The 27194-nt window shown below is 36.5% G+C and overlaps 1 protein-coding gene across 4 annotated transcripts in view; it reads left to right on the forward strand.

The window, feature by feature from the left end:
- The first annotated feature begins 624 nt into the window (after positions 1-624).
- vps41 (VPS41 subunit of HOPS complex) overlaps positions 625-27194 on the forward strand; it is a 78619-nt gene continuing 52049 nt past the window's right edge. For all 4 annotated transcript variants that reach the window (XM_066723488.1, XM_066723506.1, XM_066723496.1 and 1 more), the window contains exons 1-3: positions 625-668; positions 1428-1466; positions 24828-24935. In XM_066723488.1, coding sequence (XP_066579585.1) covers positions 648-668; positions 1428-1466; positions 24828-24935 — 168 coding nt within the window. In that variant the 5' untranslated portion in view covers positions 625-647. The remainder of the gene's footprint in view (positions 669-1427; positions 1467-24827; positions 24936-27194) is intronic.

The following is a 27194-nucleotide window of genomic DNA, read 5'->3' on the forward strand; positions in this document are numbered from 1 at the left end:
AATAGGCACTAAACCCCCTGCCCTCACCACCATCACCAATCATCTGATTACAACATCTGTCTTTTGGATACCATTTCTAGCTGCTACTGTAAGTGTATTACAGTTTGCTCATTAAAAAGCATCTTCAGGAATATAGAGATGCGATTAGCTTTCAGAATATGCCAATATGCCAAGCAAAGTGTTTTAGTGGGTTAAAACGGACACTAAACCCCCAACCCTGCTACCATTGTTACTGTAAATAATAGTTTGCTCATTAAAGTATCAACTTTGGAGGTACTGTATAGGGAAAACGCCCCCCTATATTTAAAATATAAGATTATAATTTGTATTATTATATACCGTTATTTACAAGAGGAAGCTATTCACTTTGCACTGTAACCTCGCTAGATACCGTATTAATTCAATACATTTTACATAAAAGTACCCCCCCCATACACACAAACACAGTTGCCCATTTTAATTCATACAACTAAATATCTTTTTTTAATACTTATTTTTTTTTAATCAATAATATAGTATTTGCTTCTGTATAACTGATGTGCTCACGCTGCTGGATAAGGAAGTGGGAAAGGGGAAATAAACTACATTTCCCAGAGTGCAGCGACATTAGCTTCCTGTTTTTATCATGTGATCCTTATAGCTGCACAATGGCGGAAGTAGGAGATCAGGTAATAATTTCTAGTGCCGAGGATTTAAGCATAAAAACAATTATTTGTTTCAACTGACAGTTCTTGAAAAACATTTTTGCGTTTAGAAGTGCTTTAATAAGATTTTATCTACTTGATGCCAAAGAAGGGATATGTGTTGTGAAGTTATTTAGCTGCAATATAGCTGGCTTGCATGCATGATACTGTAATGGAAATAGTAGATTTGATAAATCATTTTTACTTCTGCCTTTCTTTAAAACATAAATAAACGAATCTTTAAATAAAAATAATTAAACAGCGAATTAATCAGATTTGTTAAAACCCACATTTAAATAGAAACATGACATATTTTTTTGCTAACGTATACAGCAGCCATATGAATTTCATGGGACCCAGGTTCCTGCATTAGATGATGCTGTACTTGGTGTCAGTAATTGAATTAATTTGAATGTTTATTGCCTTCGATAAAGGCATCAGCTCAATAAATACATTAGATATTAATCATAATGTTTTCAAAGATCTAATGCAAAGTAAACGAATCATTGTTCCCATATTATTTTATTTCTCCAAAGTTCTAAAACACGTTTCAACGTTCCTTTTAGATTTTAGAATTAAAATGTTCTGCTCTTTCCTTGTTAAGACATGCACAAAATAATAAGTTGTGCTGCAGATTAATGTTATTTGTAGTCCACCATTTTATATCATGAATCAGGGCACCTTTAGGCTTTTTTTTTTTTTTTTTTAACATGTGAAACCTCTACATTTATGTTTTTCTTCCAGGGAAGAAAATCAAGTGAAGAATCCACAGATGACTCAGAGGTAGGCATATTTAAATTCTGTATGCTATACCAGATGATCAGAAATAAAACATGTTCTATAATGGTGTTTTGGTTTGTTTTGTGTTTTTAAATTACATTTAACCATGCATTACTGTTCCTTGACAATTTTCCAGGTCAATTTATTTATTTAACAAGTGTCAGACTGGAAAAGTCAGGCTGACAAGTCCATGAAGCAAAGAAACATGGGATTATATGCTCTGATATTTCATTTCAGCATTATTATGAGAAATCAGCCATAGTTGGAAAATAAAATGAAAGTTTGGAAAATAAAACTCAGACTACTTTAACAATAATCACATTGTGTGTTAAGTTAGGTTACTTGTACACAATATTGCTACATTAAGACAAGTAATAATGACCAGTGGTCTGCTTCCGTAGGCCATTTTGACACATGATACAATTTATGTAAATTATCAGTGAATTTAAGTCTGTTCTTTCTCAGTAGAACTAATTCCACACATATTTGCAAAGTTCATGATGGTCACAAGCTTTTTAAAGACACTTTTCTGATTACTTCTAATAATAAGACAAAATTACATGTTTGGATATTGCTTGTGCTATCTTGACATTGGGGTTGTGAAGGTCACTATGCATTTTTGTGTTTTGGATTGACACTTATCAACATTGTTACAATTTTTGGAAATGGCCCAATACATCTATGTATAGTATAAACAACTCTATTGTAGATGGCTTCCACTATCGATGTGCATTCTGAAACCGTGAAATGCTTGACTCATTAAACTAAGGACTGGTTCGTTTTGGCGATCGCAGATGTTTCGTGCAAGTTATAAGCCTCCCCATGTATTGTAGCCATTGCGGTCTTTGCAGTAGCAGTGCAGGTTTCTTTTCTATGTCGGGTAGAAGGATCACCAGCCTGACTGAAATGTCTTCAAATTGGCATACTTAAAGTGTTAAAGAGAGACCTAACCTTTGCCCTACCTTAAAGTGAGCAAGTTTCACTGTCTGCTGAATCCTGAATGACAGATGACTTAATGCAGGTCCGGCTGTGTGCTTAGTCCCGAGGGGCTCATGCATTCACAGCAGCATGTAACTGAAAATCCACTGGATGAGGTCCATCTATGCTGATTCTGATGAGGTCATTCGTAGTGTTCGTTGAAAGGTGAGAGCGCAGTGGGGTTTTCATTGCACTGAACCCTCTTTCACATGTAGATGTAGCTGGTGATAGAGTTGGCAGAAATTCAACTACGAGAAGAATATTTGTTCTCTGGCATAGTTTTGATTTTAGATACTTTCATTCACTTTTTGCACAGTTTTCAGGGTCTGACATAATTTTTAAATTTTGGTTGCTCTGCTGCGTCCAACTTTTTGCATGAAGGTTATGCATTGTTATATGCAGTGGTGTCGTGGTAGGGAAAAAGGTACCGCATAGGGAGGGGTTGCTGATGGATACTCGACCGGCCAGGTTGAATGGGAAGTTGTCGAGGAATGCAGAGAGCCAAATATGGTAATTAGAAATGAATACTATGTAGGTCGCATGTCCGTCTCCAGTGGAAAACAAATCGGTCACAATGACATAAGGATGGCTGGCATGTAATATAGCGAAGAAGCCTGTCCGACTTGCAACCTGTGTCGGGCAGTTGGACGGACCTGTATGTCCAACTGTGGTTTTAGACTTCATTATTTAAGATTGGCTGGAATTGTTTGATTCATTTCGATATTTCATCACTTTGAAATGTTGCAAGAGTTTCTGCATTTATAATGTTCCATAATGTCAGACACAAAGACGTTTGGGTTGTATAAAAAAAAGTAATTCTGCAGCTAATGGTTTCACTCAAAACTTGAATTTTAAGACTGCATTATACCCTTACAGTGTTCCACTATCATGGGGGGCTGCCCGCTCTCGTTCGCTGGGACCCCCCCTCCATCTGCAATCCGTTAACACCACCCCCCCTCCATTGACAATTCGGGAACACTGCCTTAAATGTCTTCTCAGCACAGTCGCTATAAAATGCCTGTAGATCATGACCAAGTTACTGAAAGAGTGCTTCTAATCATATGCAAGCCTCTTCCAACACACCTGTGTAATGTAGAGCGATGTCATCAGATCGAAAATTCACTGACGCCATTATTTCAAAAATGTTTAGCCAGTAAGGCAAAGTTTTCATGAAACACATAGTTGATCCCACCCACTAGCTGTGATTGTCAGATGGTGTTTTGTTACATTGAAATGTAAATAGAAATGAAACAAATATAAATTAATAAATGTTGAACTAAATATGTGAATAAATAATAGATAAATGTCCATGTATTTATTTAAACTTTGAGATGCAAAAACAGATTTGTGAGGCACATGAAAAAGTGCTGTAATCCAATGTTGCACAAATGGGCTACATTGCGCAATGTTTGAAAAATGTTAATTTACAAAACACTGTCTTACATCATCTTTTTATCACATTCACAAAAGACTCTGTACACATTTTGGACATGCAGCACACTTCAGATTTTTCTAAACCCAATGGGGTGCAATTTGTTTTATCTTGTAATGTGTCCTTTTTGTCCATACTTGTAACAAGCCATGTCACTTTTAATTGAAGGTGGAAAAAGGAATATGCTTCTCAGCACCAGTCCTGGCCAAATTCTGCCACATTTGCGATAACATTGTTCTTTTGTTATAGTTTTGTAGTGTACACGGCCATAATGGCATTTATGGTGTTTTTTAGTTATATGTTATATAATTTCTTATGTATAATATGTGTTTGCAGTTTCTTATACAGCATAATTAAGCAGGCTGGGTTGTTTATGCATAGGCTATTTCAAAAGGTAACCTTTTTCATAATGAGTGAAGTTCTCCGTTGTTTTGTGACTTAACATACATCCTTTTGAATAAATAGTCTGCTAACCATTATGAGAAGTTGTTTTTTTCTTTTTCTTCCTGATACAAGAGTTAACCCCTGAGTCCTATGAACAGCAAATCATTTGACCCAGTCTTGCTCTTGTCATAGTGGAGGTAACCTGGACAGGTTTTCATCATCTAAAAGGGAAACAATTGCACTCATGTACCACAAGTTGTAAGGCGTACCTCACTACAGGGATTTCAAAGTTTGCTTTGTGGTGCATGTTAAATCATTGGAGAGCTCCCTGTGACTTTTCATTTGCACCAGTTGCTGTTCTTGCTGTCTCTGTGACACAGAACAAGGCAGTGCAACTGAATTTTCCCTCTGTTCAGACCTAAATATAGCTGATGCAAAAATGGAATAGAGTGCTGAAATTATTTCATTGTATTGAATAACTTTTTATTTGATCATTACTCTGATCTGAGACACAAAGATTTCATTTGTTGTAATGAAAAGTGCTTTTCTGATATCAAAGTACCTGTGCATACTTTTCCTCCTAGATGTGGAGCTAATGCTTTGAATGCCCTCTTTAATTAGTGGCATTCAGGTTGACTTTGATATCTTACAAATCTGAGATGGACCAATCTCTTAGTGCAGATTTCATTCAATGCCATTAAACTGAAGCGTTGTATTCATGCTTCAGTATGTTAGGTCACTCAGAAAAAGATCACTTGACTTTGCCAATGGATGACTGGCAACTACAGGATTTAGAAACTGAGGAGGAGGGGAAGGGGTGGCGGAGAGTTTGGCTGGGGGTGCAGTTTGGTTTTGGCAAACCATTTTTCATATGTGAAATGTGATATTTTTCCGTTCAAACTGATACTTCAGATAGACTAATTTAAAATTATAAACATTGTTTTCCACATTTTATAAGCCTGTGTAATTATAATTCTCATAATGTGTAAAATCATAGATGTTTTCATCTTCATTACTTGAATGTTCACAAGTATGTTTATTAAGTGCACTTGATGTTGCATTAACAATTAGGCTGCTTGTACGGGATCTAATTTTATGGGCTTTGATTTGAAAAATGTATGAATCCATTGGCTCATTGTATATTATTCTAATATGAACTTTACCCCTTAAGTTTTCTTCCTCTTTCAGCTAATCCTTTCACTCTCCTCTCTCTACTCCATTCTGCAATAGCAAATTAAAAATAAGTAAAATAAACCTAATAACCTAATAAAACTAATACTGCTTTAATATGTAGTGTTGTCCATATAAGAATCAATTAAGCTATCCTAAATCTAAGCTCTGTGTAAGAAGTATCTCTATTTTTAAAATATTTTTTAAAAGTTTGTAATTTTTAATTTTAGTTCTCGTCAATCCAATATGGCTGACATGGGACATTAAAAATCAAATGTTGACAAAGCTTTACATTTCATGAAACTCCACAATCTAATGAGGTCTTATGAGAACATGACTTAAAACATGAACATGACTGCTATGAGCTAATCAAATTTCAACTTAAATTAGTTTGGTAATGTTGTAGTATGTAGTACATATTTTAAATGAATTAAACTCATTATAGTGAAGGAATATATTAACTAAAGTACCCCTGTGCTAAAGCAGTAACGCAATGCTTGGGCAGCAGTGTGGAGAAGTGGTTAGGGCTCTGGACTCCTGAGCGGAGGGTTGTGGGTCCAATCCCAGTTGGTGGACATGACTGTACCTAGATTGCTCAGTGGAAACCCAATTATGTAAATGAGTAATTATATGTTAAAATAATGATATATTGTAACAACTGTAAATTGCCCTGGTTGAGGGTGTCTGCTATGAAAAAATATAATGTATAAATATATATAATGTTTCAACTTTTAGATTTAAATGAATGTGGGTCATTTGGATTTCCTAGTGCACAAGATAAGCTTTGTACATTTTTCTTCTTAATTGTTAAAATAAATAACATTTAATTTCCTCTCTTGTCAAAGTGTTGAATATTGGAGATATCAAGACCATGCTTTTTTTCTGAAGCACAACATTTGGTTAAAAAAAATGCATGAAAGCAGTCTGGAGCTCAGTGTATTTGATATGTTTGTATTGTTTTCTCTTAACCTTTTTTTTTTTTGCATGGAATTAAAAACATATATACTTTTTTAAAGATTTTATATATTTTTTTCTAAATGTCACTGTTCATATCTGAGTCTTGCTGTAAGTCTAGACTTGTGCAAGTTTTGCGAGGTTGTCATAGAAACGCAACTAACTGTCATTTCCACTCAGTTCGTTGATGGTTATATTTGAAATTCTGCTGGGTTATTACAATTTTAATAATATTGTTTATTTTCATTGTATTTGCTCTTGATATGTGTACCCTTGCAGAGGCGGACAAATCAGTAGTCCAGATGCCCGGGCTACTAAAAATGTTAATTGTGCCCAGGCTACTAAAAATGTGCCCGGGAGTTGGTGTAGTTGTCTAAATTGAAGAAGCCGCCGACTGGAACGTTAAAACTACATAAAATAAATAACATCAAGTAAAGGTAACGCAAATTTATTAGGAACTAACTTACATCGAGCTCTGCGTGAAGCGATGACGCGCATGCACGTCTGGCCTGAAAAATCGGGAGCATCAGTTTTGTGGCCAAAAAAAATGGGTCAATCCAAAATACTCCAGTAAGTGATGTAAGAAATTACAACAACACGGGAGAAAACACATGCGAATGCTACGGACATAATTGTGTATATATACAGCTCTGGAAAAAATCTCCTTAAATGGCCGCATTAAAAAGTGATGAGTGAAAAGATCTGGTCAGATTATTTGTAGGTTTCAAGGTAAAGTAAGTGAGTTGCTGAAGGACGTTTCTTGGTTAACAATGGTGTATTTCAGGTTAATGGCAATGTGGAAAGCTGTTTCTTATTTTTTCCTCCCCTTTAATCATTTTGCTTTCTATATTGTTGTGCACTGTTCAGTAGTGTACATTGTGTTGCAATCCTAATACAATATTGATACTCATGACTTGCTGCTCCATCAGTGACGTGAAGAACTATTTAATTTGAACAAGTTGTCACATGACAGCTATGGATTTGATGATGTCAGTGGCTGTATTAGAAACTGCATAGTACACATACTACATAACAACACTTCAGTAATAATGAACTGCTCGTATGTAGTATGTGTATCATGCGGTTTTGAATACAGCCAGTGTCTTGAGAATTGTTCTCACACATGTAAACCACCCTTTCTGTGATCTCCCTGCTAAAACATCACAAGAGCTGTACTTAGAGCTAATTTACATATTAATTCACTCCTTCGCTATGAATTAGCATTATGTCGGGTAAACAGCAGCTCATCTCGAGTGCAATAAACTAAAACCATGTAAACCCCAAGAGGGAGAGGGGCATTGCATCTGTGACTCAAGCATTTTGTCTCAAGTAATGTCAAGTAATGTAAACTGTGCCATTGTATCTGTTTTTTGAAGATCGCTCACAGTCTTTGTATTGTGCGGGTGGGAAGGGAAGGTTTGCAGTAATGTGATGCATTTTGTTAACTGTAGGGTTTCATGATTTTGAAGACTTGGATCAAGTCCCCCCGTAGTCTCCTCTGTTCCAGGGTGAAAAGGTTCAGTTCCTCAGTCTCTCAGTAGGACATTCCCTTCAGACCTGGAATAAGTCTGGTTGCTCTCCTCTGAACTGCCTCTAGAGCAGCGATATCTTTCTTGAAGTGTGGAGCCCAGAACTGTACACAGTATCCAGATGAGCTCTAACTAGTGCATTGTACAGTCTGAACATCACTGCCCTTGTTCTCAATTCTACACTTGTGACAATATACCCTAACATTCTGTTTGCCTTTTTTATCATTTACTATCATTTTAGTCATTTACCATCTCAGTCATTTCTATTTCTGCTTCTTTAGTCCCAGCTGAGCTTTCCCAGTCTATGTTGAAATCCCCCATTATAACAGTCACATTCTTGCTACATGCAGTCCTGATTACACTGTACAATGCAACATCTTGCTGAATATCTGAGTTGGGTGGTCTGTAACACACTCCTACCACTAATCCTCTGTATCTCTTGTTCAAAAGTTTAACCCACAAATATCCTGTTTCGTTACTAGGATCAAATTTGAGTTCTTCTGCCTCAATGTAATTTTTGACACATAATGCTACGCCACCCCCTCTTCGATTTTGCCTGTCCCTCCTAAACTGTGTGTATCCTTTCAACTATCCTTTCAACCATCATTTTCCTCCGTGGTGTAAGCCATGTTTCTGTCACTCCTATAACATCATAGTCAAATGCCAGCACTGTGGCTTCTAGGTCTAATATCTTGTTCCTTATAATCCTGGCATTGAGGTACAACCATTTCAGGACTTTCCTACTAGCAGGTTCCCTTTGTTTTCTTTCCTTAGTGGAACATCTCTCATTGTCAGAGCTCCCTGTCCCCCTGCTCCCTAGTTTAAAAGATTCTCAATTTCTATACGCATACGCTCTCATAATGCATTAGCCCCCCTTCTGTTTAGATGTAGACTGTCTGGTTTGTACAGGTCCCATCTATCCCAGAAGAAAGACCAATGCTCCATAAACTTAAAACCCTCTTCCCTACACCAATATTTCAATCAAGTGTTAAACTTTCTAATCTCAGCCAGTCTCCCTGGCCTGTCACGTGGTAACGGAAATATATCCGAGAAAACTACCGTGGAGGTTCTGCTCTTTAGTTTCATTCCTAAATTTTAAAATTTGTCTTGCATAACCTCTGCCCTACCTTTTCCTATGTCATTGGTTCCAGTGTGGACCATGACCAATGGATTCCCCCCGGCTTTGGCCAGTAGCCCGTCTACAAGTTTAGGGAGATCTGCAACCTGAGCACCAGGCAGGCAAGATACCATGCAGGTCTCCTTATCACTAGAACACACTGTGTGATCTACGCCTCTAAGAATTGAGTCTCCTACTATAACTACCTCCCTGTTCTGGGGGGGTGGGGGGGCACTATGGTACTCTGGTGCCCAACTGCCCTCCCATCACCCTCGGAGTCAAAACATGATTTGGGAACCTGTTGGGCATTTCTAGCTCTTGGGGTGTCTCTAGGGGTTGTGCGCACCCTTTTCTGCAGATACAACCTACTGTATCCCAGCAGTTCTGTACAGTTTCCTGTTCTAAGGTCTCAACTCTCCTGGGTTTTGACGTGCACACCATCTCTCTCATGGGCTGATTGACTAATTCTTCTATATCACTAATACATCACAGATCAACAAGCTGAGCCGCAAGATCACGGACCTTGATCTCTAGGATATCAACATGCCGACAACATTCACAAATGAAATCATCCTGGATGAGTTCATCCAGGAAGGCAATCATTCTGCAAACCTGACACTGTAGTGGCCACATGCTTCTAAAAATTGTTTTTGGGCTCTTGGTTTCTGTCCCCTGGTCAAGTGCTTGACTCTTTTGTCACTGAGAAACAGTGACAAAACCGTGTTGATTCTCAACAGCAGCTTTAAGCACCCTTTTGTCTACCTGCCCCCAATTCACACCTAACTGGCTCCAACTGAATCCACCTGGCACAACTCACTTAACTGAAATCCTGCTAGTCCTTGACTAAATCACCTTTCCTTTCACCAACTCAGCAGCTGTACTGAATTGACTTAAATTAAGATCACTACATCCAAGATTATCTTCAATTAAGGCAGATAAAACAAAATGAGGAATGCTAAGACTGTCTGAAACTAGGAACACAAGATGGCTGCTCTCACTTGTAATGTCCTGTGTCGGCAACTTGTAAATCCAAAAAAAGAAAAAAAAAAAAACAAGCTCCAAAGCTCTACAAAGCAGACAGCAAGAATTTAAGACACCACTAATCTCTTTGGCACAATTCGGTTACAGATATGCATTTATAGTTACCATTTCCATCAGTTTACTACACTGGGTTTTTACTGGTGGTTTATCACCAAATTAAAAGTAGGTTTTTATTTTATGTAGAAGGAGTTTACTTATCAGATAGTATTGTGTTATAGGCTGTATTTGTATCTGTATTTCAACTACTTTTTGGTTGTGTATTTTCTTAATCTAATTTAACGATTCATGTTTCATCATTCTCAATTTAATTTAATTTATTTTTATGGGCTTCAAAGAGTGTTGAGAGGGCTACATGACCTCTCAACACAGCTGTTGAGCTGTTTCCCAGAGTAATGATGGGGAAGTTTATTGGTTTTCATTAGTATAAAACATTGTATTTGTTCTTTAAAACACAAAGTCTATTAGCATGTTCAAATGCTGTGTTATTAATCTTTATGTAATTGTTTCGTTTAATAGAAAATGTTAGGGGGGCATGATCCGAAATAATTATGCAATGACATTTGAACATTACATACTAATGGAAGTAATTTAGCATCAAGTAAAAAGTTATCAGTTTAAGTATACATTATGTATTGGTGAGTAAAATGAGTAATGGTGTCCTGTTGGGTTTCTGATTCTCCATAAATCAAATGCATTTGAATTCTTAATGAATGCATTTAGTAATTCAGCCGATTTGGTAACGCAAGGCTGCCCCTTTCACCTTAGCTGAGAATGATTTTTGATAAACTTGCCCTATCCACTTGCATCGAAGTCTCACATGAGAATTGTTTTTAAGATGCGTTTCCTGTGGAAAGATGATATCTGCAAGATGAATCCTTGCCTATCTTGACAGGGTGATTCATCCCTTTTAGATTCCTTGTAGCAAATGTTAACTCTGCAACCCTTCAATTATTTACTACATTACATCCCAGTTAATACCATGATATTTAATATTTTAGGACATCTGCATACAATAGCTGGACTAACTCCCAAACTTTCCATTTCTAAACAAGGTCCCATACATTTAACACTGATTCCCACCCAATCAAGCATAAACCCCCCATAATCATAATCTAACACGACCTAAAGAAATAAAATAAAATACTTTCAGGCTTCATTACCAAACCCGATTGTTTCAGCACCAGTAATCTGTTGCTAAAGCCTAGCAACTCGGTTTCAGACAGGAGCTTGCTTTTTGCACGTCTGCTTCATGCGGCCTTACTGGAAGTCCCTGAAATCTACCATTGTTGGCCAAGAAGTTCAGCGTTGACAGAAATTCACCTAAACAGTTTTTTCAAATTAATGTTGTCAGACTCTAAAAACATTGAAATGCACTGTGGAAAGGAAATTGTTAACAATTGAACATAAAGTTTTATATGTTGAATATATCTGTAAAATAATAAAAGCTGTGCTGATTTGGAACACACCTGAAAAAGTTGTTGCCATTACTGAAAAAGCCCCATCTTTAATCTCGTATGGGGTTTGTGACAAAGCATGTAAATTATACTGCAGACATGTGGCAGAAGGTTTTGTTGGCACATGAGACATAAGTGTAACCTTTTGGTCTGAGTCCAAAGCATTACATCTTGCACAAAGTCAACACTATCCCAACTGTCAAGCATGGTGGTGGCAGCATCATTTTATGGGAATGCTTCTTATCCGCAGGGACTGGGAAGCTTGTCAGGATTAAGGGGAAAATGGATGGTGCAAAGTACAGGCTAATCCTAGAGGAAAACCTTGTGTCACCCAAGAATCAATACAGGATTGACAAAATCACATTTCAGCAGGACAATATCCTGAAATACAAGGCCAAAGCAACAATGGCATTTTTGCGAGGAAGATTGGGCAAAAACCATCCCACTGGGCAAGGCTAGTAGAAACCTATCCAAAAAGGCTCACAGCAGTAATTTCTGCCAACGGTGCTTCAACCAACTGCTGACTTAGGGGGCTGAATACTTATGCAACCAGTGCAGATCAATTTATATATTTGCTTGCAGATTTTGTTGACATTCAACCTTGACTAGATTGTTTTTACAGATTTATATGTATTTTTAATAACCTGACTGACCAAATTGTTTTTCTTTTTAAATGATTATTCAATTATTAATTTGATCTGCATTCAATAATAGTTTAGCAATGTGAGCTGCGATGCGAATTCCTTAAATTAGTGCCCTTGTGTCAATGTTTTCAGTTGTCAAAACTGCAAAATTAAAAAATATATTAGACTATCTTATCAAAGTAGCTAATTTATACAATCTACTTAACCAATTGATTCACTTTTTCCACGTTTTGAAACCACACTCAACATACACTCACCTAAAGGATTATTAGGAACACCTGTTCAATTTCTCATTAATGCAATTATCTAACCAGCCAATCACATGACAGTTGCTTCAATGCATTTAGGGGTGTGGTCCTGGTCAAGACAATCTCCTGAATTCCAAACTGAAAGTCTGAATGGGAAAGAAAGGTGATTTAAGCAATTTTGAGCGTGGCATGGTTGTTGGTGCCAGACGGGCCGGTCTGTGTATTTCACAATCTGCTCAGTTACTGGGATTTTCACGCACAACCATTTCTAGGGTTTACAAAGAATGGTGTGAAAAGGGAAAAACATCCAGTATGCGGCAGTCCTGTGGGCGAAAATGCCTTGTTGATGCTAGAGGTCAGAGGAGAATGGGCCGACTGATTCAAGCTGATAGAAGAGCAACTTTGACTGAAATAACCACTCGTTACAACCGAGGTATGCAGCAAAGCATTTGTGAAGCCACAACACGTACAACCTTGAGGCGGATGGGCTACAACAGCAGAAGACCCCACCGGGTACCACTCATCTCCACTACAAATAGGAAAAAGAGGCTACAATTTGCACAAGCTCACCAAAATTGGACAGTTGAAGACTGGAAAAATGTTGCCTGGTCTGATGAGTCTCGATTTCTGTTGAGACATTCAGATGGTAGAGTCAGAATTTGGCGTAAACAGAATGAGAACATGGATCTATCATGCCTTGTTACCACTGTGCAGGCTGGTGGTGGTGGTGTAATGGTGTGGGGGATGTTTTCTTGGCACACTTTAGGCCCCTTAGTGCCAATTGGGCATCGTTTAAATGCCACGGCCTACCTGAGCATTGTTTCTGACCATGTCCATCCCTTTATGACCACCATGTACCCATCCTCTGATGGCTACTTCCAGCAGGATAATGCACCATATCACAAAGGTCGAATCATTTCAAATTGGTTTCTTGAACATGACAATGAGTTCACTGTACTAACTGGCCCCCCCAGTCACCAGATCTCAACCCAATAGAGCATCTTTGGGATGTGGTGGAACGGGAGCTTGGTGCCCTGGATGTGCATCCCACAAATCTCCATCAACTGCAAGATGCTATCCTATCAATATGGGCCAACATTTCTAAAGAATGCTTTCAGCACCTTGTTGAATCAATGCCACGTAGAATTAAGGCAGTTCTGAAGGCGAAAGGGGGTCAAACACAGTATTAGTATGGTGTTCCTAATAATCCTTTAGGTGAGTGTATACACTACCGATCTAAGATAAATCAGAAGCATACCTGTGAGTTCAAGTTCCAGTGAATTAAAAATAAATAGCTGGCTATGTATGTAGCTTGCTTAATAATATATATTTTTTTGTTGCTGTCCTTTCCTTTTCTGCCATTGCTAGTGTCGCAGAAGGGTGTGTGGGTTTTAGGTGATAAACATACAAGTTGTAGATCTGTGCACTATATCTTACGCTTCACAGTTTTATAATACAGTATTTCCATGCAGAACTTTACTGTGAGGAAGCCATCGCTAGCCAAGGTACGTTCTAGTTTAGCCAATCACAGACAAGAAATAACATATCCAACCCTCCAGTCAATCTTCATTACCGTGACATAGAGAACCAATCAACAGTACAGGCTTTAAAATAAAATCCATATATACTTTCTTTTTTTTATGTTGAGTGTTGTATTCACTTGTTGATAGTTGCCATCATTAAGGAACAGTTGAATGATCAACTGTTCAGTCTCATCCATAATCAGGGCTCTACAGTGCGAGCATTTTTTTGCAAGTAAAAATAATGTGGGAATGTGAAATACAATTTGGGCGCACAGTGCGAATACAATTTTTGAACTCTATAAGGAAATACTACATTGAAATGATTATGATGATAACATTTTATACAAATCATTTTTACGGTAGCAAATGTGGGAAATTATCCCAATTAACCGACAAGGCAAACGAAAACTACAAGTCCTGTGAATGACGTTTATGCCCCAGTGTTGCAGCGGTTAATTTGGTACGATATCCAATCACCTATTAGCTAGCGTTAGCTGCCTCGTCATTAAAACAAACGTATTGATACAATAGTACTCAGCGACAGCAGGGCTGCAACATCTAATCGATAACATCAATTATTAAAATCTATTGAAATCTTAAAATGTAATTCATTATCGATTATTTGGCTCTACGTGCGGTGCAGCTACTAAAAAAAAAAAAAAACTTGAAAGATGGCAGAGGCTGCAGCTACACCCATGGAAAGTATTGGAGCACTTTACATTGAATTTACACTGAACACAGTTTGCTGCAACATTTGCAAAGCGGAACTCACGAGCACAACAATGATGCACGAGCACCTTAAGAGAGAACATTGGAGCCATAATGACAGGGGATGCAAGGCTCAGCACGGCAAAGGCTGTTGCCTCTGGATCCGACACGTCATTTGTAGTCCGTCATCTGAAAAGTTGGGCACATTGGATCCGTTAAAACTGCAAAAAGTACTCAGCTTTTCCCATTTCTTGAACTGGTGTGAGTCTCGAAAGCTACGCCTGTTTCTTTACCTCCTTGACTACATTATTATTATACATTATACATGTAATACAGCAGTACAGTGCGACAGACAAAACAAACTAAGCAAGAAAACGAGCAGCTAGGTTAGCCCATAAAGGGGAGCAAGCAATTAATGGCTGAAAAGATTATTTTAAAACTTGTAACTAACAGAGATCCTTAAAAACATTTTTCACAAACGTGATTTTTAAGACATTTATTTAAACTATCCTGTGTAGGGGCGCTTCGCACAGCCTCTGGAAGTGCGTTACACAGCCATGGTGCATTATCACAGAAGGCTCGGACTGTATCAAACCAGTGCCATAAATATTGAATGATAGGCCTAAATATAAATATAGCCTATATCAAAAACGGAAAAAATAAGGAAAACTTTTGAGTTGGCAACGGCGCTGCTGTGTGTGCATATATTTACACAGGGACGTGCCCCTTTTCTTTCCCCAGCCCGTTTTTCGCCCTAAAGTGCCCTATATGCCCCGACTGCCCCCCCCAGACCTCACTTCGCTAGCTGCCACCCCGGAACGAATTCCCCCTTTTTTGGTTTGAGCCACTGCCCCCCACGAGGCTGTGCATGGCACTGTATTTACATGTCTTGAACATTGTTTCATTTGTTTTTCATTTGAGCATTAAATATGAACCATTTATGATGGTGTGCCACAATTATTATTTTTTTGTGTGCCCCTAAATTTTGAACTTTGAAAAATGTAGGGGCACAGTGCTCCTAAGGAAAAAAGTAAGCGTAGAGCCCTGGTAATATTTAGTAAATATGATAAATGGAAAACAACATGCTATTCTATTCTACAAGTCTATTCTATTGCTATGAGATGTCTAATCAAATCTCTGTAAGCACTGGCAATGTAATATATTGAAAAACTTTTTTATACCACCTGCAAATTATGATGTTAAAGTGTGACAAGAAAAATAGTTATTTGTCATTATTATGTATCTGTATGCATGACTGATGGAAATTATGCAATACTATTGTATCTCAAATAAATATATTTTGAATTTATGGAAGCATTTATGATGTGGGTTGTAACTAGGGGAAAAAATTAAATTAAATTGGCCACTAGCGAATGTGTCTGGTATAAGGAAAAAACTTACGAGCCACTTGGTATTTTTACCAGCCAAAGGCAAACATCACCAAAAATGCATGAGGGTGCATAAATGTGTGGTGAACATGTTAAAACATGGCATTTATTCAGGTAATTAATCAAGCATCATAACAAAAGCTAATTGCACACCTGTATAGACTAGACAGGTGTGTATGAGGGAAAAGGATCTGGATAGAAAAAACAAGATCCCACACATTTTCTACTTGCAAGTGTTATAAGGTCTTTGATCAAAACATTGCATTCTATTGAATTTATAACACTTGCTAGTAGAGACAGTGTGCGGGAGCATCGTTTTCAAAGTAATCAATCACATATGCAAGAACAGAGCAGCTAATGGGGATCTGTATAAACACACTAAACTAACACATGAGAAGGTGGTGTATATGGTGACACATTATTGCTCTTCATACTCCTCTTCCTCTTCAGTGCTACTCCCTCCTCTGGGATACAGGTCATTAAAAGGATTTCATTTGATTGGCTAGATATGCATAGGGTCACGGTCTGTGGTTGGGTAAAAAATATATAATCTCTAGGAATGATGACAGACAGTAAGATCCTTTCCATGGTCAATACCGCACGCCAGAAAAGACGCAATGCAAACAAACCGCACGCTTCTCTTCAAAAAATCGCAGATCGTTTCCCCCTAAATTAATATGATGTAATTGATGCAATTGATGAATATTTATCTAACACAACAACTTTGTTAAATAAATAACTATGTAAAAATACATTATTAGAAGACGTATGGAAATGGCTTAATAACAGCAGACCTTTCAACTCTCATGCATCTTGTGTCAGACTCTTGTATTATTGTCCCAACATTATCACAACTTTTTATTGTCACAATTTCAAAGTAACTATAAAGGTTGTGACTATTTGTTTTATAAAGGAATATTTTGCAATTACAGCTGTAATTGACTGACCAATATGTTTCTATTTTTCATTTTTTTATACATTTTCATTCAATTGCCAGTTTAGTAATGTGAGCTGCAATGGAAATTCCTGAACAGTAGCTTCCTTGTCGCAATGTTTTCTGGTCACAACAGCGAAATACAAAATGTATAAGACCTATCTAGCTAGCTAATTTATACAATCTACTTGACTAAATGATTGACTTTTCCTCTCCAAACCACACTCGGACTGCTGCTCTGTGTTCGGAAACATAACTGTACTTTCGAGTTCCAGCGAATACAAAATAAATAGCAATAGCTGGCTGTGTGTGTATTCATGTGTTTGTTGTGGTCCTCTTTCCTTTTCTGTCATATTATAATTCTGAAACACTTTGATCCATATAATTAAAAAGTCAGTAATTATGACTATGAAAAGTAATTAAATCATTATTTTTCCACATCCTTAACCACCTTACTTCTGCTTCATTGGTCTCCATGAAATATGTCCTCCTGTACTGAAGAAGCCATATATTTTCAAAAAACATGATATTGCGGTTTGCCAAATCAACTAACATACCAACAATACAACGTCAACAAATTAATTTGTATTTTGAAACATACTGACAAATACTCTGTGAGAAACTAAAAGTTGAGTTCCTGTACACTTGTTGGCTACCACCAAAGTGGCTGGTAAAATTGACAGATTTACCCACCACTGGCTAAATCTAGCCGCATGTGGCGGGTGTTAATTTTATTCCCTGGTTGTAACGCATTCAGTCTACTTTGCGTTACCTAGTTTACAGTCTCTTATATACATATACAATTATGACTTTATTATTCTGTACTACTTCCCCCCCATTTTAAATGCTTTTGGGAACCAGACTTTTTGTTTCAGAAGTATTCAGTTTAATTAACTTTTGCGTTATAATGAGCACATTCTTTTGCTTACAATATATTATAATATCATTGCTAGAGATAGGGTGCAACTTCCAACTATAGTATAGGGCAGAACATTGTCATAAATGTTTTCAAGCATTACTTTTCTGTTTCAGATGGTATGTATTACCCAGTTAATAAAGGATGGTATGTCAGCTGATGGGAAATCTAAAGTTATACAGAAAATGAACTGTCAAGAAAATGAAGATGCTTTAATAAACCTCACAGAAGAAAGAAATAAACAAGTATAAAAAAAAAGAAAGAAAACAATATCCACTTGCTTTATAAATCAAATTCTGCCAGGCATAGTCAGTTGAGGCATATGTCATATCAGAAATCCATAAACCTTCACACATGCCTTCAAATACATGATTATTTGTTCCTTCTGAATTACTACAAGCCCAGTGTTTTTTTATTTTTTATTATTCTTCCATTTTATACTTATTACTTCCATGTGTTGTCAGTGGATGGACATAGTGAAAATGGGAGATATGATCCCGTTGTAGATCGCACTCTTACATCCTCAGTGGTTTAGTGTAAAATAGGTTTATTTTTTCATTAGCAGCTTGACAGTAATGCCCTGTACCCAGAATGGGTAAACTTAATTTTGAAAAGTTACCACTGCCATCAATCAATTAACTATTTTTGCATAATAAAAAAAAATGCAGACACCACATTATAGTACATTTTACAGTCGCTCTCAATCTTATCCTAACTGCACTGAACCAGTGGCGGTTCTAGACAATTTCAGCTGGGGGGGCCTGGCTGGGGCCAGTTGTAATATTAGTGAGGCCATCAATTTCCCCGCGACGCTAGTGGGGGGGATGTTGGGGGGCCAGCCTCAATTCAGGGGGGGCCATGGCCATCCCAGCCCCCCACAGGGTCCCCCCTGCACTGAACTAACTTTGAATGCCTTAGGAAAAATTGCATATTTGTTTTTTGAAAATTATATTTACTATTGTTTGAGATTAAGTATGTACATATATAACAACATTTTCAGAAACTTATCTTAATTTAGAGTCAATGGTTCTCAACCTTTATGGATGTGCAGACCACCTCTGAATCCCCACATCTTGCAGATTACTATAGGCTATATGTCATAATACTAAAAGACTACCTTTTCAGTCTTCATTCAAGAAAATTAAAACCCTACAAAAAGTGTGTATTACAAAAATAAACATCAAGTTTACATTCTATTTTATTTTTTTAATCAAACAATGTACAGTGCTACTTTTCCGTTTAAGTATCAGTATCCTTTTGCAAATAACCAATAGAAAACAAATAAACAAACCAAGAAATTTCAAGCAATCTGTGTGTTCTTTTACTTAATGTATTATTTAATTTAAATACTCATCTGTCAGACTGATCTGGTTTCTGGTTAGCAATATGTCCTGCTGAAGGATAAACCTTCTTGGAATGAACAGGTATACCTATGTATTTTGTGAGTAAGATATGAATATTTCACATTACTGTTTTTCCACCACGTTTGTGCCTCCTTTCATCCAGAAAGCCAAACTAATGGTAATTTACATACACATTTATAACTAATGTATTGATATGTCCAGTTTAATTTATAAAGCTTAATTCTCTCTCAGCTCTCACAGCTCTAAATCTTATTGTATGGCAAGCCAAATAAACACATCCTGAATAGCATTTAAAGATATCTACAAATATTTCAAGATGTATTACAATCAATATAGCTCTAATTTCACAATTTCACAATCTCAAAATAAATTCCCGTCTATTTTACGATATCTGAAACACATTTGTATACATCTTGACCTGAACTTCCTGTATATTTCACGACTTGTTAGTTTGATTAAATAAATTCCAGTTCTCTTGCTTCCTGGCTGATGTCTAAGTAATTGATATGGTTGTGTTAAGAATATATATGATAGTGGTGTTACCGTAATCTGAAATCCATTGCAAATCAAGTCCAGGATAAAATTAATTAAACAAACACTATGATATTAGCAACAGTTTTGTAAAGCAACTGCAAAGCAAAACTATATATCATCATCAATTCAATGTTAAATCCGAGACATACCGGAAACGCTGAAAAACACAAGCATGCAAACTACAAATGCATGCTAAAACCTTAAACCTGCCCACGTAGCTTGGAAGCCAAAAAGCTGCATGCAGCTTTTTTTTCCTCTAAGTATAGGTTTGTATTCATGTGTTTCTTAAGGGCATAGGCATAATGGTATAGCTGCATATCAGAGTAGAGTCCAGGCTAGATCTATAAACGTGTAGCAACAGTAAAACCAAAGCTCACACTAGAGACTGTGACAAAACCTGAAAAATGTAGATTTAAAAGCTGAACATTTTTACTGCAGAAAAAGAAAGCATGTATTCGAAGTAAGACAGAGTTAACAAAATTGTCGCTAACATTACATTTAAAATTCATTCTTGATTTATTTTTACAGCTGTAGTCTGACTAATGTACCAGTTTTGTAGAACATCTTCCCCTAAACCACATCAATTAACACCAGGAAATAACTGAATGAATCAACCCCTTTTGAAAAAAAATCTGTAGAATTTCCATAGAAAATTGTCCCTAATTCTCTATAGAATGATATAGAAAATTTTATGGTTTTCTTATATGATTGCATGGCTCTTTTTTTCTATAGAATTCTATACATGTTTGTAATGTTATTTATATGTTATTTGAAATAAAACATTCACTATTCAGCAAGTGCTACAGTGAGGGAAAAAAGTATTTGATCCCCTGCTGATTTTGTATGTTTGTCCACTGAAATGATCAGTCTATAATTTTAATGGTAGGTGTATTTTAACAGTGAGAGACAGAATAACAACAAAAAAATCCAGAAAAACGCATTTCAAAAAACTTATAAATTGATTTGCAATTTAATGAGGGAAATAAGTATTTGATCCCCTATCAATCAGCAAGATTTCTGGCTCCCAGGTGTTTTTTATACAGGTAACGAGCTGAGATTAGGAGCACTCTCTTAAAGGGAGTGCTCCTATCTCAGCTCGTTACCTGTATAAAAGACATCTGTCCACAGAAGCAATCAATCAATCAGATTCCAAACTCTCCACCATGGCCAAGACCAAAGAGCTGTCCAAGGATGTCAGGGACAAGATTGTAGACCTACACAAGGCTGGAATGGGCTACAAGACCATCGCCAAACAGCTTGGTGAGAAGGTGACAACAGCTGGTGCGATTATTTGCAAATGGAAGAAACACAAACTAACTGTCAGTCTCCCTCAGTCTGGGGCTCCATGCAAGATCTCACCTCGTGGAGTTTCAATGATCATGAGAACGGTGAGGAATCAGCCCAGAACTACACGGGAGGATCTTGTTAATGATCTCAAGGCAGCTGGGACCATAGTCACCAAGAAAACAATTGGTAACACACTACGCCGTGAAGGACTGAAATCCTGCAGCGCCCGCAAGGTCCCCCTGCTCAAGAAAGCACATGTACAGGCCCGTCTGAAGTTTGCCAATGAACATCTGAATGATTCAGAGAACTAGGTGAAAGTGTTGTGGTCAGATGAGACCAAAATCAAGCTCTTTGGCATCAACTCAACTCGCCGTGTTTGGAGGAGGAGGAATGACCCCAAGAACACCATCCCCACCGTCAAACATGGAGGTGGAAACATTATGCTTTGGGGGTGTTTTTCTGCTAAAGGGACAGGACAACTGCACCGCATTAAAGGGACGATGGACGGGGCCATGTACCGTCAAAAACCTCCTTCCCTCAGCCAGGGCATTGAAAATGGGTCGTGGATGGGTATTCCAGCATGACAATGACCCAAAACACACAGCCAAGGCAACAAAGGAGTGGCTCAAGAAGAAGCACATTAAGGTCCTGGAGTGGCCTAGCCAGTCTCCAGACCTTAATCCCATAGAAAATCTGTGGAGGGAGCTGAAGTTTCGAGTTGGCAAACGTCAGCCTCGAAAGCTTAATGACTTGGAGAGGATCTGCAAAGAGGAGTGGGACAAAATCCCTCCTGAGATGTGTGCAAACCTGGTGGCCAACTACAAGAAACGTCTGACCTCTGTGATTGCCAACAAGGGTTTTGCCACCAAGTACTAAGTCGAAGGGGTCAAATACTTATTTCCCTCATTAACATGCAAATCAATGTATAACTTTTTTGAAATGCGTTTTTCTGGATTTTTTTGTTGTTATTCTGTCTCTCACTGTTAAAATACACCGACCAGTAAAATTATAGACTGATCATTTCTTTGTCAGTGGGCAAACGTACAAAATCAGCAGGGGATCAAATACTTTTTTCCCTCACTGTATATGAATACATTATTAAATACAATCTTTATTAGATTAACAATGTAAAACTAAACATTTTATACAATGAAAAAATAAGGTTTGAAAGTTTTCTTAACAATGGGTAACCAGTAAGTTAGGCTCAGAATGCTTTGTTCCAATACATTTACTGAAGTAGTTGTTGAGAGTTTTATTGCCATTAATAACCTTTAGTATTGTAATTAGAGCCCGACCGATACAGGTTTTTTGGGTCTGATACCGATACCCATAATCGGGAAGCAAAATTTCCAGATTACCGATATATCTGCCGATATTTACTTTTTGTTGTTGTTAGTATGTACAACAGACATTGTCTTGCATGGACACCTCAAATCTCTCCCTGTCAGAGAGAAATTGTGTCAAATATGCACTGAAGGCAGGATTTTTACATTTTACATAATAAAATTAACATACATTTTCATCATAAATAACAATCACAAATCAAACATTGTAATAATAAATTAGAATAAGGGAGAATAAAGGAAAAATATAAAAATATGCATGTTCTATACATTAGAACAAAGACCATGGTATATGAGCAATTTCACACACAAATAGAAAAATGTGCATCTTCTATACATTAGAGCAAATAATATGATAGTGTTAAGTGCTGGTCTAGCTTATATTAGCATTTTACACGCGTCGGGTTCACAAGTCCTCCTCAATACTGACCATCCAATAGGGGCAGGTTATAGCACAGGAAGCACAGCACAGCTGCATTTGATTTTAAAAATGGATTTAAAAATGCCCTTGAAAGTGTAACTTATTTAATACATATGTTAAATGTATTGCAATACAAATGAAAACAAAACATGATGTAGAATTTGAAAAGATTTTATAAATATTATGTATAGTTTCCAACATATAGTTTTTTCCAACATTGTCTGAGATGTGTTTTTCAATAATTTTGTATAGATGTTTTACTGTGATCTGAGCTTGCTTATCATTTGGTGACAGTTTTTGTTTGTTGATATCCAGTCAACATCTTCAGCGAACATTTGTGTTTTTTCTTTATTTTAATTGCAATTGTGAATTTTGAAAAACGTTTGAATTAGCTTTTCAGTAAAAAGGCATATCTGTGCCATAGTATACAGTAATCTTCAGTCCAGACAAAAAAAATCAATAATCAAAACCATGGATACAAAAATGCAGCACAGCTTTCAAAAATACTTTCTATTGGTTATGAGGGTTTTAGTAGAACACTTGTTTATTGGTTTTTGAGCCCTGTGTTTCTCAATGGGTGTGTTTTTGCTTCACCACGGTGCTCAGTAGTGCTCGCTGCGCATGAGAATCACTGTGGAGTTGAGAGCTTCCTGCGAAAACTAAAGCACCATAACTATGTTAAAAAATAATGGTATATAAGTATAATAACGATTGTAAAACCAAATTATGTATTTATTTATTGTCTGAAGTCTGACAAAGGATTTTATTTGCCACTATGAGAATATATCGGTGCATTATCAGTGGATACAGATATTTCTGTAAAAGGCCAGTATCGGCTGATAATATCGGTGCTCCAATATATCTGTTGGGCCTTATTGTAATAAAATTGTCTGCGAAGCTGTACAACTGGGTTCCAGATCATCGTGGGAGAGTGATATTGTGAATACTGAATATTGTGAATACTGTGATATTGTACGGGTGTCTGATGTTAGCGCCTGGAATGTTAAGGGTTTGTAATGCGAGGGTTAGACGCCTTTGGGCTGTGTATTATTGTGAAGACTTACGTTTTGAAGAGGAAGAGGTTAAATTGTAGAAGTCTGAAGTGATGTTAAAGGTGGTAGAGAGTAGAAAATTTGAGTTGGGGAATATAGAGACAGGTTATACTATGTTTGAAAGTTTAGGAAAGTAAAATGGCAGGAGTTGTTTGTTGTAGATTGTAGTTCAAGTGGAGGGAAAGGTGTGTGGTTAATGTAGTGTTGGGCAAGTCAAGTGGAAAGGTTAAGGAGTGGATAATGAATGCGAGGGAAATACATATTTGTTAGTATGAATTTGGAAAAGATTGCTGAAATGAAGACATATTAAGTAACTATTAATGGTTGACAAAGTTATAGTAATGTAAATGTGTAGAACTTGAACTTGTGGATTTAATTTAGAAGGGATTTGAGAGCAGGAGTGGTATTGCTATGAATTTGAAATGTGTAGAAAAGGATGTATTATACAATTTGAAACTGGTTAGGTGGTAGTTAGGATGGTGAAGTAAGCTCTGCAAGAAGGTGAAATGTATTTGAAATGTGATATTGAAGAAGGGTGACACAACAAGAAAATTATTTGAAATTAGAGGTTTTAAAATATAAATAGATTTTCCGAAGTGGGTTCTCAAGCAACCAAAGGCAAAATAAGTTGTATTAACCGTGTACAAAACACCAGGTAGATATTGTTACATGCATTCACCAATGATTTATTATTAGTATTATTTATTTATATATATATATATATATATATATATATATATATATATATATATATATATTAATGTAGTCACAATATCTGCTTTTTGTTAAACACATACATTCATTGAATTGCAGCAAAACAGCTATTTCCTCCTGCAACAACATTGTACTCTACTAGTCATCCTTCCATCAGGGGAAAACATTTTAAATTTAGATTTATTTGTTTATATACATATTTTTGTTTGATGGTCTATTTCTGTTTAAGGAAGAGGAGAGTGAAGAGGAACCGAAACTGAAATATGAGCGATTGACAAATGGAGTGACTGAAATTCTACAGAAAGATGCAGCCAGCTGTATGACTGTTCATGATAAGGTATGTTTGTTCCATTATTCTTTTTTTTAGTATTATTTATTCTTTAATCCTGAAAATAACATGTTAAATGTTTTTATTGAATGAAAATGTTGGAAGCAAGAATACCCACTAAAGTTGGATTTCTAACAGCATGGAAGTTTGGATCACTGATTATCTGACCATTATGACATTTATGTTCAAGTATTTAAAAATATTTATTTGGTGTATAATTACTTTTTAGTGCTTTAACTTATATTTGTGTGGACAGGAATTTTATAATGCATTTTTAACCTGTAATTAATGTATGCTACTGATGTCTCTGTTGTCACTCCAGTTCAAATAAAACAAGTAATAATAAAGAAATCATCACTTTAAGGTCTGATTAATTAGAAAAAGAAAACTATAATGTTGAGGATATGTGCCTATTTAATAAATTAACACTTAAAAAATGGCCCTGTAGTTGCGAAGACACAAGCAGTTTAAAACAGTATTTTATTTTATGAAATGTTATATAACAAATAAAGCAAGAAAAGCTCTCTGCATACTAGCAATTTTAATCATCTATTTTTATACGATTTTAATCATTTAAAAATATTACAGTTTTGTAATTATTGTCTTACATAACTGTAATTTTTTTTTTTTTTTAATATATAGTTTTTCTCCAGTTCCTTGTTAACCTTTATAACTAACATAGTAATTAAGTAAATTGTTTAACTAATTATTGCATGTAGACTTCAAGTAAAACTCACTGTGGGAAGAAAACAAAACTAAAAATGGTAATAATATTTTTGTTTAATCTTATGTAGGTCTACTCTTTATGTAAAGTTTTCTTTATTTTTTTCTTATTTGATAATTTATATTTAAATTATAAGCATATGCAATACATCTGAAATGTATTTTGAAGTTAATGATTGGCTGCAGATTCCCACCTCACTTTGCGCTACAAAAGTTGGACTGTTTTACATAGCAACAAACTGAGAGGTTTTGGCGTGTTTTGAATTTTCTGTCCGTCTCCTAGCTGGGATGTGAGAAATGTGTTTCTAAGGTTTTACAGCTTCTGAGGCAGAACTTTAATTTTGCAACCTGTTCAGTGATGTAGACAGTGATGACAGCGATTTGGAAAGGGATGTAGATGTGAGGGGAGGTGACACCACAACACTTGTCGGTTTCTTTGAGCTGTTATCAATGGGGAGATAAGAGCACATCTGCAACAATTTGAAGAGCAGTTGAAATTAATGAAAAGTACAGGAATGTAAGTTTATTAATAATAGTAGTTATACAAAGTAGGCTATTGAAGACTCGATGAAATCCAGAGAGAGATGTCTTTTCGAACAGAGGGATTTAATTGCGAGCAGCTGCACGGAAGAGGTTCCAATCTCAGGAGCAGTCTTGGAGAAGTTACAAAGTACAGGCACTTTTATGCAGACCAGACAGGAGAGAAAGATAGCAGGGCCCACATGTCTGTCCCGTAATAAGTGGGAGCTCAGTTTCTGCCTGACAACTGCTCAGGAACACTCATATATGGTTACACCGGGGTAAAATTAAGCCATATATTTAAAATAAGGAAGCTTGTACAATGTATCAAGCCCAAATTGCTGGTAAAAACTGGTTCTTATCAGACCCTGTTCTTCTAGGTATCAGGGTTGAACTATAGCACAGTACCACAGCACAGTAAGACCGTGAAACAGTGACCTTGTTCACACAGACACACAGGGAAAGACATGCAGTTCTTCAGCTATATTTGCATATGTTTTAATATTTATAAAATGCTTATTCACATTGATTTTAATATGATTTTAAATAAGACTTTTACATTTTTTTCACTAAGGAATAAACATTCGCATCATAATAAAATATGAATTATATAGTAACAATGAAGCAAATGTATTATGGGTGTGTTGCTATACATATTCAGCAATTTATATGAATAAATGACTTTTGAAGGCAAGCATGTTTCCCTTTGCTGTAGTTCTGATGAGCTTGTGGGTAGATGTGTTTTTACGACATGTATGATATCTTTTGAACAGTTATTTGTAAACATCTCTGTATGTTTGTATTTTAAAAAGCATGCTGGGGATTTGTAAGGTTTTTAAAGCATTTGTGGGCATGGTTGATTTTGACAATGTATGTTTTGAGTCTAAAAATGCACTCTGTGTAACATGAGTTTCTTTGCTAATGCACTTTATTACAAAAATAAATGAATAATAGAAAAAAACATCTTGGGTTTCTAGGTATAAATAGGTAATGCATATACAGCTCTGGAAAAAATTAAGAGACCAC

The sequence above is a fragment of the Amia ocellicauda genome, chromosome 2 (genome assembly GCF_036373705.1).
Source record: "Amia ocellicauda isolate fAmiCal2 chromosome 2, fAmiCal2.hap1, whole genome shotgun sequence".
Classification (NCBI taxonomy): Eukaryota; Metazoa; Chordata; class Actinopteri; order Amiiformes; family Amiidae; genus Amia; species Amia ocellicauda.